Source organism: Ochotona curzoniae, unplaced genomic scaffold (genome assembly GCF_017591425.1).
Source record: "Ochotona curzoniae isolate NIBS_2020 unplaced genomic scaffold, NIBS_Ocur_1.0 contig_1482, whole genome shotgun sequence".
Lineage (NCBI taxonomy): Eukaryota > Metazoa > Chordata > Mammalia > Lagomorpha > Ochotonidae > Ochotona > Ochotona curzoniae.
Genome location: NW_024465100.1, coordinates 2,546,216 through 2,558,377, shown reverse-complemented (window position 1 = coordinate 2,558,377; position 12,162 = coordinate 2,546,216). Strand labels below are relative to the sequence as shown.

General features: G+C 37.7%; 1 protein-coding gene across 5 annotated transcripts in view; it reads right to left on the bottom strand.

Annotated features, from left to right (window-relative positions):
• LOC121147415 (activating transcription factor 7 interacting protein) overlaps positions 1-12,162 on the bottom strand; it is a 76,504-nt gene that overhangs the window by 7,243 nt on the left and 57,099 nt on the right. For all 5 annotated transcript variants that reach the window (XM_040967276.1, XM_040967283.1, XM_040967291.1 and 2 more), the window contains 7 exons: positions 11,212-11,285; positions 10,649-10,737; positions 7,155-7,793; positions 4,727-4,791; positions 3,870-3,948; positions 1,827-1,982; positions 18-200 (listed from right to left, as the gene is read on the bottom strand). In XM_040967276.1, coding sequence (XP_040823210.1) covers positions 18-200; positions 1,827-1,982; positions 3,870-3,948; positions 4,727-4,791; positions 7,155-7,793; positions 10,649-10,737; positions 11,212-11,285 — 1,285 coding nt within the window. The remainder of the gene's footprint in view (positions 1-17; positions 201-1,826; positions 1,983-3,869; positions 3,949-4,726; positions 4,792-7,154; positions 7,794-10,648; positions 10,738-11,211; positions 11,286-12,162) is intronic.

Below are 12,162 nucleotides of genomic sequence, written 5' to 3'. Positions count from 1 at the left end.
AAAGAAGTGTCTCTTACTAGTTTGGGGATTGAGCTGCCTAACAGCAGGAGCCTGCACAACAGCTCCTCGCAGAGGGGCCTGAGCTGGTGGGGCTGGAATTGTAGTATAAACCACTTGATGGTTTCCAGGAGCTCTTGGTACTGGGAGTCTTGTGGTCACCTGAGTTGCTGGACGATGTGTTACATTCACGGTGGTTGGAGCTAGAAGGCAAGAAAAGACATTAAAAATGCAGAAAATCCAGGTTAAGCAAACAGTGATAAATTGTAATTATATTTGCATAAAATCTAATGAACTATAATAAAGAGATAAGTACTTTCCTATTGTAATCTTACAAGATAAAAAGGTGACCATCAACCAAAACTAGTAATATTAAAATCCAAGATTCAGAAAAAAACTTCAACCAATCCTCTTCCCATGCTGTCCAGATAATAAGCATGTAAACATTTTTAAAAAGTGTCTGAAAGTATAATACTGTAAGAGACATTTTCATTTGCTTTTTGAAGACCTACTAGCTTAGGGCTGGCACTGCAGCACAGTGGGCAAGCTACTGGCCCTAATGCCAGGTTCCCACTGAGCACGAGTTCAATTTCGGCTGTTCTGCTTTCAACTCAGTGCCCAACTAATGGCCTGCAGGCCAGAGCAGATCTGGATACAGCCCCTGGCTCCTGGCTGCAGCCTGGTCCCATCCTCACAGCTGTGCTCATCTGGGGAATAAAGAAGGAGACAGAAGACCTCTTAACCTCTCCCTCCTGTCACTCTGCCTTATTTATTTAAAACACAGAGTTACAGAGAAACAGAAGAGAGAGAGATCTTTCATCTACTGTTTTGCTCCTTCTTTAAAAAGAACTTATTCTAGAAGGAGCATTTATTTCTTTATTCCCATTCCATTCCATTATCACCGATGCCTATAGGTTTACATAATGACAATTCCTGCTAAAACAATTTAGATATAAATGAAAATAAAATAATAAAATATACACATACACATAACACCATCCCTAAGGCTGAACTTAGAAATAAGTAGCTTTTTAGAGAGAACTATATCTTCCTTGTTCTCTAAACAACTGAGGAGGTACAGAATACTTATAACTATGACTTACAGCATTTTGAAATATAGCAAGGAATTATTAGCCCAAACTTGCTCAGGGTGTTGCTGGGACAGCTGAAACTAATTCAAGACTGGTTTTAAAATCCTCCATCAGTCAAGGGTACCTTCTTAATGTGTACTCGGGACAAATCATTATACCCAGCCCTTGAGAGGAATTGGTTTCTGTTGGGTTTTGCAGAGGCAGACAGCAGATATATAAAGTCCAAGTCTTCTTTATAATCACTCCCTACCAGTGTTGCCACTGAAAATAGCAGTAATTTACAAAGTTGATCTGGGGTCCAGCAAGGTAGCCTAGAGCCTAAGTCCTCGCCTTGCATATTCCAGGATCCCATATGGGCGCCTGTTCAAGTCCTGGTGGCCCTACTTCCCATCTAGCTCCCTGCTTGTGGCCTGGGGAAGCAGTCGAGGATGGTCCAAGGCCTTGGGACCCTGCACCCATGAGGAGGACCCAGAAAAGGCTCCTGGCTTCAGATCAGCTCAGCTCCGGCCATCACGGCCCCCTGGGGAGTGAATCAGTGGACAGAAGATCTTCCCCTCTCTCTTCTCTCTGCATATCTGGCTTTCCAATAAAAACAAATAAATCTGCATTTAAAGGAATTGCAATGTTTTCAAAATAACAACTACATTATCTTTTTTTGTTATTGAATCCTTTCATTCCATTGTCAGAGTTTTCTGCAGGCCATACTAAAACCTCTGCTTAACATTTCAGAAAATTCACCTGTAGGTAGTAAGTGTATTGTGGTTTGAGATGGTCCACTCGTGGGCACCCCGGATGGCTGAAGAGGTGGCGCTGGCTGGATGGGCTGCAACGGCCTGGACAGAGGCGGGCAAGAACTCAGGGTGGACACAGGGGCATGACTCAGCTTCTTGGGTTCTGTCAATACAAATCCAGTATTATGATCAATGGTTTACAAAACATGTAGAAAATACAGATCTCCTCAAGTATTTTACTTTTGTTTATCACTTCAAAGTCAAGTTTACCTGTAAGAGAACAATTTCTGTTTAATCATGAATACTTCGAAAATCTAGTGAGGAGCTTATTTTACTATTGATTGCAGCAAAGATTTTAATTCATATTTATAGGAAACCAACATTTTATTGTCTTATAAAGAATCTTTCTTCCAGAATTATTGTATTTTTGTGTTAACTCAAATGATTTCTTTGTTTGGGACATTCTCCTAAACAAACACCTATAAATTAATGCAGCTTTCTGTCATCTTAAATTTCACTTACTCTTTAGGTTCCTGTTTGGTAATAAAATAGCCAAGCATTAATAAAATATATATAGAAAGGTAGTCTTGAAGAGAAAAAAAAAAAATAGAAAAAGAAAAAAGGTCTTCCATAGTCAATGAAATAAATGTTTACACTTCAGGGGAAAAGAACCCTTAAAAATAGGAAATCAGTGCATCTCGCAGGCCAAAAGCTCTTCTGCCTAAAACTACACCTGTCAACCTGGAATTCTTCACTAAAATGAAAGTGGAATTTAATGGTTTGGCAATTTTGCGCTGTTGAAAACAATATATTTCAGAATCAAAAAAATTGAGATGCCCCTCCAAAAGCAGAGAAATGGAAAGAAACCCTAGGAGGCAAAAGACACAAGAAAGGAAAATGAATGGCTAGAGCGCTGAAAACAAACTGTGCTTCCTCTTATTTTCAATCCAGAACCAATGCTATGTCCTCTCAAAAACAACCCCTGCTGACTTCTGTCCTCTAGGGATACATTATCATCAAATTTGCTCATAAAAATACTAAAGGCAACACAAATCATTTATAACTTCAACAGTGACGAAAGATGACATAAATCTCCCAGTTTTACACAACAAAATTAATTTTAGTGCCATCTAGCCAACTAAAAAGCCAGTTAATTTTTTTCCTAGAACATACTAGACTATCTTATGCTCTAAATATGGCTTCTTAAAACTTTTAATTTTCTAGAAATATGCTTTTAAAACAATTTAGCAACTGATCTACCAGATTTCTCAGACGCATTATCATCACGCTCTCGCAAATATGAATAGCTAGCTTGTACAGCCAAATAAGTTTGAAAAATATTTTACATCCTAAATCATTCTTAGAGATTTAAATTATAAAGTAGGACAGTAAAGGCTCAGAAAAGTCTGCCATTAACTGAAAAAAAAAAAAAAAAAATCAGTCAACTCAGCTTTTCCCAAGTATATTTAGTGACGGAACTTTAAAATTGATAATATGCTGAATGTCCAATTTATTTTCTAAATATTATAAAAGAATAATACTGAGGATCCTCGGTGCAATATCTTTTAAAATTACACTCATTTTCATTTAAATATTAAATTAAAAAATTTATGTCACATGACCAAAATTAAACATATACACACTTATAAGTGTCTATATTAAAATAGACACAGAAAGAGAAAAACATTTAATGCAGTCAGAAAATCTAGTTTTGGCTGCCAGGTCCCTTAATAGCCTCCCATCTCTAAAGCTAATGTTTGCTCAATTACAAAATACTATTATAGAAGGATCAAATGAAACAGATACAAAAATAGAGCCTCCCCATAAGCTAAATATTCTCCTAATTGCTTTTCCCTCAAGACCTTGTTCAACATGCAAGCACATCCATTAAGTCAAGACTTGGTTTCTATTTTTTAAATTTTCCTTTTAAAAATGCTCATGGGTGTACCCTTGCATCAAGCATGGTGCTACAGAGATCTGTCTACAAAGAAGATGGAACTGGATTAAGACAAAAAGTCAGCATCAGATTCTATGATTACTACTTCAGTACCTTGTGACACTGCACTCTCTTCGTCATCCATTGTGAGGTCAATCACACCACTTGAATCACTGCTCGTTGCTTTACCACTCTGAAAAACAAGACATCCGCATTGTGCAAAGACAATTCTGGCAGCTACAAAGAGAAAAGACACTGGAAGTGACAGTACACAAGACTGCTTCAAAATGGAGCCCTAAATTGCTTTGCCTAAACAAACAGCGTTTATTAAAATCTGTTTCTTACACTGTCCAGAACTTGCTCTTTCACTGCTTTTAGAAGAATTTGGTTTATTGTTGTTTTGTGCTTTTCCGCTTTAGCAGTTCCCTTAGAGGTAACTGTTTGTGTTAGCTGCTCAGACTATGCCTGGCAGTTCAGACATTGGCTGGAGGCAGCACAATGCTTTGATCTGCCTCAGATCTTCCAGGTCCATCTTTTTGAGAGGGTTTCACTGGTTTTCCCTAACCTGTACCTCCTTCCATTACCATGTAAAAGTAATGAGAACTATCTTGATCTTGGGGAAGAAGTCTTTGTCTTTCTGATAGCTTATTATCACACTGCCAATTTTGGTACTTCCATTTTAAATCTTTCCCTACCCAGTAATGTAGTTATCATTCTTTGCCCTGTTGTCTTCCCAATTCTTCTATATTGCGTTTTAGTGTAATAGATCTGTAACAGAGTCATTAGGCTGTTGGTAATTGTTTCCCTGCCTTTCTTCTTAAACAGTTTCAGATTTCAAAACAAGGGACTAGTGATATTAATCATTATGAAACAGACTTTAATAAATTTTCACTGTATTGACAGAAATCCATTCTCTTGTGGACTATAGTTTAAATTTTACTTTGAAATAAAGGGGAAAAAAAAACCCTTACCTGTGAGGTGCTATCAGCTGCCTTCTTATTAACAGAAGCTTCCATTATTTTGCTTGTCTGGTTTTCTGAGAAGTTTAAAAAAAAGTCATTTTTTTAAACATTCACAAAGATTTTGCTCTGTGTACAGGCATAGTGACTTAACACAGGCATTTTTTCCTTTATCAGCAACATTTCAGAACAAGACAGCTATCCACCTTTCCTGAGGGAAAGATTTCGGTAGTAATCTGAGTCCTGATTTACCAAGAGCCCCCTGGAGAATATCTACTATAAACAGAAAATACTGACTTGAAATCCATGAAGATACCCTCAACTATCACAACCCGCAGGCAGTTGGATTATTTAGAATATGTTCTTTTTAAGTAAAGGATATCTAATCTACATAAATACAAGGTTTGAAAAACTTTCAGTTAAATAATTCACTTATCACAGTAGGGGTGTATTAAAGTTTTGCTTCAATGTTTATATTCAGACACAGTTGTTTGGCATCAACTCAGATTCTGGGTTGACTGAGCAGTCAACGGCCTACATTAAAGCCACTTATAGTCTCCCTGAAATTACGCATAACCAACGATCTCTTAAAAGATCTCAACCTAAAGAGTATTATAAAAGCAAACATATAAAGCTTGGCCATCATTCAATATCTAACCATTCATTTTTTAAGCATAGGTCAGAATTTCAAGGGATATGAATATAAACATATTTATATTTTTGTAAAGTTCTACATTTAGGAATAGAGCTCATACATGAAAAACAACAAACCTTTATCTCAAAATAAGACCAAACACTACAATGTCACATAAAACAATGTCAGTCATAAATTATGAAACTGTGAAAATATTGTGAATGAATTAAAGAAATCAGAAGAAGAATGAAATATTCCTTCTAAAATCTTATCTATGTAAGCACCTAATTATCTATCCTACAGATAATAGTTTTCTTTTCTTTAATGAAGATTTATTTTATTTGAAAGGCAGTTACACAAACAGCAAGGGAGAGGCAGAGCGAAGGATATTCCTCCCACTGGTTCACTCCCCAAATGACTGCCATGGCTAGAGCTGAGCTAGGAATGCCAGGCTGGGCTCCACATGGGTGGCAAGGGCTGGCTCAAGCACTTGGGCCATTTTCCATAGCTTTTCTAGGTACACTGGCAGCAAGGTGGATTGGGAGTGGAGCTGTCAGGACATGAATCAGTCTTCAATAGGATGCTGGCATCACAGATGGCAGTTTACACACTTGGCCTAGTAATTCCACTTTCCCATAGAATGTCAGTTAATGCTCATATCCCAGATATTCACTGTATATGAACAGTATACAGCTTTAGTCCAATATTAATTTTCCTCTGCCACTCATCTACTTTAAGAATTTTATGAAATAATATCCCCATTTTACTCAAGAAAATGCACTTAGTAAATTCATTACTAATGGAGTTCTTGTAATTATGTATATCAGAATCTATTTCTCAGATTTTAAGGTCTCTTCTCATATCAACAATAGTTTTGTTTCATAATACACATAATGACTACCGCTCTTGGTCATTTTTCCCAAAGTAGTGATAGATAACTGGGCTCAAGTAAAAACTGAACAATAAGCAAGTTCGAGAATTCATATGATATATACAATTTCAAGGTGGGGTTTTGTCAGAGTTTGAATATACATACGATTACAATCCCAACATAACCATAAAGTACACCCTAAGAAGGGTGAGCATTTGGTGTAGCTGTCAAGATGACATGTGCCGGGTGGGATTGCTCAGGTCTGAGCCCCACACTGGCTGCAGACCCTGGGAGGGTCACACAGAAGAAAGGATGTGAATGCCCAGGTCCTGCTGCGGGGCCCCTGCAGGCATCTGGGAGTGAAACAGCTCATGGGGACTCTCAAAACACACACAAAAATCCATACACACATCTGTCAATGTGTGCATGTGACTGTATCTGTCTAAATAAAGCAGAGAAAAAAACAAAAAGGAACCAAACATTAAATAGTAAAACTGGAGGCAAGACCCTAAAATTGTTCTAATTAGAAGCTATGATAACTTGATACAAAAACAATTTTCCCAGATGAGTACAAAAGAGAGGTAAATAGCTCTTACTATTCTCTTACAAGCATATATCAATTACCTACTTAGAGGTCTATTTGTTCTATTTATATAGTCCTGGCAAATAAATCATGAAAGTAATTTATAATGCTGGCTACAGAGCCTAAATTAAAAATATAACTAAGAAAATTACTGAAATATAAATGGTAACATCTCAAACATTTTCAAATCCCATTCTAACAACTATTTTTCTTAGCTAGAAAACCATTAAAACTCAAGAAAATTCTATTTTTGACTCTGTTCTTCCACTAATGCTAGCCACATCCAAACGTTCAAGAATTTAAAACTCATAAACATGCTTGCATTTCTATTACTAAACTACACATGACTTACCAACTCTTGGGGCAGTAGTGCTGCTCTGTTCTGCAGGAGATGAAGTACTAAAAGCCGAAATTGGTATTTTCATCTGTATAGGACCTCGATTGTTGGATGGATTATAAAGTCCTGACGGTCCCACAGCGGGTAATGAAGTCCTTGTGGCTTGTACAATAGAGTGTGCTGTTGGCACAGCCTGCACAGCAAGCGTTGTCCCTAGTGGTGCAGCACTGGCAGGAGAGTTCCTTTGAATACTAGGACTGGGTACAGACGCAATATTGTTTGGTTTTGTGGGATTTGGCAAGGATGGCAGGGATACTGGATTTTTGGTAAGACCACTCACTGTAGGTGGGCTCTGCACAGAAATGAATTCAACGTTGCCCGATGGTTGATTGGTCACTAAAGTCCCCGTGTGGCTCTGCAGGAGCTGAGGCTGGGAGGACACCGCCACAGGAACATGCAGAATCACTGGCAAAGATTGTAAAGAGATTGTAGGCTGAGGATTTCCACTAGGCACCTGAGTAGAAGCAACAACTGTAGCTGTATTGGGTGCAGGAAGAACTGAATTTGCAGTCAGAGAACCCGAAGTTGCTGGAGTCTGCAGTTTAGGTTGACTACTGACAACTGTTGGCGGAGTGACGAGGTTGCTTGAAGATACTGCAGAAGAAAATAGTCTACAGTTAAAGGATGACCTTATTAGTTAAGATACTATGATACATACAAACCCAATGTTTAGGCATAGCAGCTTTTCAAAATGACTTTTTTTTTTCCCCCTAAATTCAGGTTCTGAAAATTCTCTAAAGTATTACAAATGTATGTTTGGGAAAAAATGTAAATAGCATATGATTTATGATTACTGTCTCAAGATCACAAGTCGCTCAAATGAATTACTCCAGAGTACTAGGAAAACACCTTTGAAAAACAGCCAAGCAAAAACATATAAAAACGCATATTTTTACAACAGGACTGTAAAATATTCTAAATGTTATAAATAAACACCACCAATACATAAATGCAAAAAACTCTGTTATAAAAAAAATCCCTACTTGTGGACCAAGTTTTATTGAATTCAATGGGAGAGGAAGTAAAGAAGAAAAGCTTCCTTTAATGTTACCATGATACAAAAAATAGCACTAAGCAAGGAAGGAAGATGAACTGAGAACATATACCAAAGTACAGAAAAATTCAAAATTTTTGCTACTAGAGTTTTATAGTAATTTGGATGCAATTATTTTAGTGTTTATTCCTGGAACAGGTTTGAAACAGAATTAAATTTATTCCTGATTCATTTTAAGGTTTTTCCCAAATCAGTTATGCTAAAGCAGCAATTCGCAAAGTGTGATTCTGGGGACATGTGGAGTTTCTCTGAGGCCATGCCAAAATTATTTTCAGAGTAGTAATCACAAAACAGTATGTGACCTATTCACTGTGTGGACACTTGGCACTCAGGGGACAAAAGCAACGAAGAGTAAATCTGCTAATGCCTTAGCACTGATCTGTGGGGGATAGTTCAAGCCATCGCTGGATGCCTGTGACCTTTCATGGTTTACAGCACTCTGCATACTACGGTTTTTCATATCTACTCATTGTTAAGGGATATCACTACTGTGTGACGCTCAAAGAACATGTACTTACATAATCCTTCAAGGCAAAGGCCACTCACTCTACTGGCCTGTGACACACGAGGTCCATGGGGCTGCTGCTGGCCTAACATGGCATACCATTTTAAAGCAAATTTTGTTTTACAATTACACTTGATTACTGCAACAGCTGTGCAACTTTTCAGTTCCATCAGAAGTGGGATGGGATTACTGTCACCCTTTGTTGGCCAAAACCTCACCATCACACGTGGCTAGATACACACACCTATGAGTTAACTGTAACTAACTCAACGGCACACAAAGAAAATGATGAAGTGCTTATTACTGTAACTTGATATTAATATTATACCATTATAATATTATAATATTATTAATAATGTTATCAGACCATGGTTGATCACAGGTAAATTATCCTGGAGACCAGCAGATGGGGGGTGGGGTGGGAGAAGACTAGTATACAAGCATGAGTGTTCCATGCTCAAAGTAAAATGGTCATTTTCACTTTAAAATACCCATGATGAAGCATTAAAAAAAAAGAACTGTTAATTGTATTGCATCTCTATCCTTGAGTAAAGGCTCTGAATATTCTGGTAAGGAAACACACAGTACATGGAAAACAATATTGTTGCCATGACAAGTCGGATGGTTGGTATGCAACTCAGTTTTACATTCAACCAGCAGCCTTTTCATCATGGAAAATCTTGTATTTTCTTGGAAAGAATGACTTTTAAAAAGAATGAATGAGAAAATTTCATTACTATAGTTCCAATTCCATTTTGCAAAAACCTTAAAGAAACTACTGCACACCAGTATCAAAGAGTATCCACAATTCTCTAAAAACAGCTGGATCTCTCACATCTACCTATGTGGCACTTTAAAAAACCCGAAGCCCATGGAGTAACTGAATTAAAGAGAGAGGTTTAGCATGTTGCAAATAAGTTTGAGATCAACGCATAATTTTTCATAACATGCATTTCCCATGAACTTCAATTTTACATGAGACTGGATTTCTTTCATAAACTTCACCAAACCAGCACATCAGAAAAGAGTCAACACAGATATAAATATGAGAATCCAGTTAATTTCAGCATTTTTAACATGCTAAGCAAAACATTAGGGATGTGAGCAAATACAAAACAATGACACTCTCTACACTGACATCTTCAATTTTGGAAAATAGTTATTTTTTATTAAAAAAAAAAAAAGGGAGGCTCTTAAAGGTACAAATTTTGAGTTTACTAGTTTTAAATAAATAACCATTTCAAAAATTTGTTTTGATTTCTATTTGCTTTCAACTCATAGTAAATCTTACTGTGAGCAATGGTTCTTTGGGATTCTGAGTGATCTGTTAAGATTACAAAGGGATTAAAAGACCAAGGTTTGAGAAGTACTGCCACACTAGTGAAGTGTGTGTCAGATAAATCGTATCAGATTTTTTTTTAATGCTGTTTTTAGGGCCTGGCAGCGTGGCTTAGCAGCTAAAGTCCTTGCCTTGAATGCACTGGGATCCCATATGGGCACCGGTTCTAATCCCGGCCGCTCCACTTCCCATCCAGCTCCCTGCTTGTGGCCTGGGAAAGCAGTGGAGGACGGCCCAAAGCCTTGGGAGCCTGCACCTGTGTGGGAGACCCGGAAGAGGCTCCTGGCTTCAGATTGGCACAACACCGGTCGTTGCAGGCGCATGGGGAGTGAATCATCGGACGGAAGATCTTCCTCTCTGTCTCTCCTCCTCTCTGTATATCTGACTTTGTAATGAAAATAAACTAAATCTTTAAAAAAAAATGCTGTTTTTAGACTGACAGGCCATATTGTTTAATCATTTCAACGTCAAACACATGTAAGAAAAGCCTTTACCACCTAGCATAATGCATTGGGTGTCAAATATATACACATACATATATATATCATTACCTGAATTCACAGGAGCTTGAAAAGATGGTGGTGCACTCTCACTTGCATTTCTCTTGGACTCCAGCATCTGTCTCACTGTGCTCGCATTCCTATAAAACACAGATTCAATACTCAATATTTTTGGTATTCTGGAGGACACTGATATACACAGAAAACACAGTGACCCACAAAACTACAAGCAAATATACCGTGTCCTCAGCTAGCAGAGACATGCTATTAGGGTAGAGTCTTCCACTTACACTTAATATTTAAAGAATAAATATAGGTCTTAATATACACAGAGACATTAAGCTTTCTCGTCCTTCAATAAAGCATTTCTCAATTCCTTGAAAGAACACTACTTACAAGTTGTCTAAACAAACAAAAAAGCCTTGAAATAAATGAACAAAGGTAGTATCAAGAGGGACAAAAGAGAATGTAACAAAGCAGAGAAAGGAGACATACTTGATCCAGTATGCCAAACATTTACTTCTACATAAATATATTCAAACAATTTTCTACCAAGTAAAATCCGAGCCTTGTTCTATTATTTAACAAACAGACACAGTATCTAGAATTGTCACCTGTAGGGCATATTATTATTGCTGTTGGCATCATTTGCAGACTTTCCTGGTGAGACGGGTGGATTTGGTGGATTCTGGAGGGGGAGAAATACCAAGGTAAAAACAGAATCCAGTATACAGGAAACCTTTAAAAAATGTTAAGATTTTTAAATAGTCAATGTATAATCAATCTCTTCCTTCTGTAATACATGGAAAGTAATATTATCTAAGATCAAATAAAATATAGAATGTGAAAAGTGGCTCATATTTTAATGGCTCAAGAAACACTATTAATAACTAAAGAATAATTAGACTTAATCAATAAATAGCTATTGCCAGAAATTTAACAAAAGAGCAAAGTGGTACTCAATATCACAACTCAAAGGTCTCAAATTAGTATTATTCTTAGTGTCTCTGTTTAAATATTTCAGCATAATGGTCTCTTTAAGGTCATTTATGTATTTATTTATTTTAAAATAGAACGAATGAGTTAGTGTATGAGAGAAAGACATCTTCCATCTACCATTTCATTTCCCAAATTCCTGCAAAGCCAGGGTTGTGCCTGACCAAATCCAGGGACCAGGAACTCCACGAGTCTCCTCTGGATGGCAGGGACCAAAATCCTTTAATTAACACTTGCTATCTTTCCAGGAAGCTGGATCAGAATCAGAAAAGAGACTCAATTCTAGGCACTCCAAAACAGGATGTAGTTTTAGTTTTATGTTCTTAATTTCCAAAGTTGGAGACAGCAGAGACACAGAGGGAGAGGGTTCACTCTCCAATGGGAGCAACAGCCAGGGCGGGGCCAGGCAAGAGGCAGGGGCCAGCTCCATCCAGATGCCAGATGGGTGGCAGGAGCCAACTCCATCCAGATGCCAGATGGGTGGCAGGAGCCAACTCCATCCAGAAGCCAGATGGGTGGCAGGAATGCAAGCACCTGAGCCATCAGCAGGGTGCTGAATCAGAACTGGA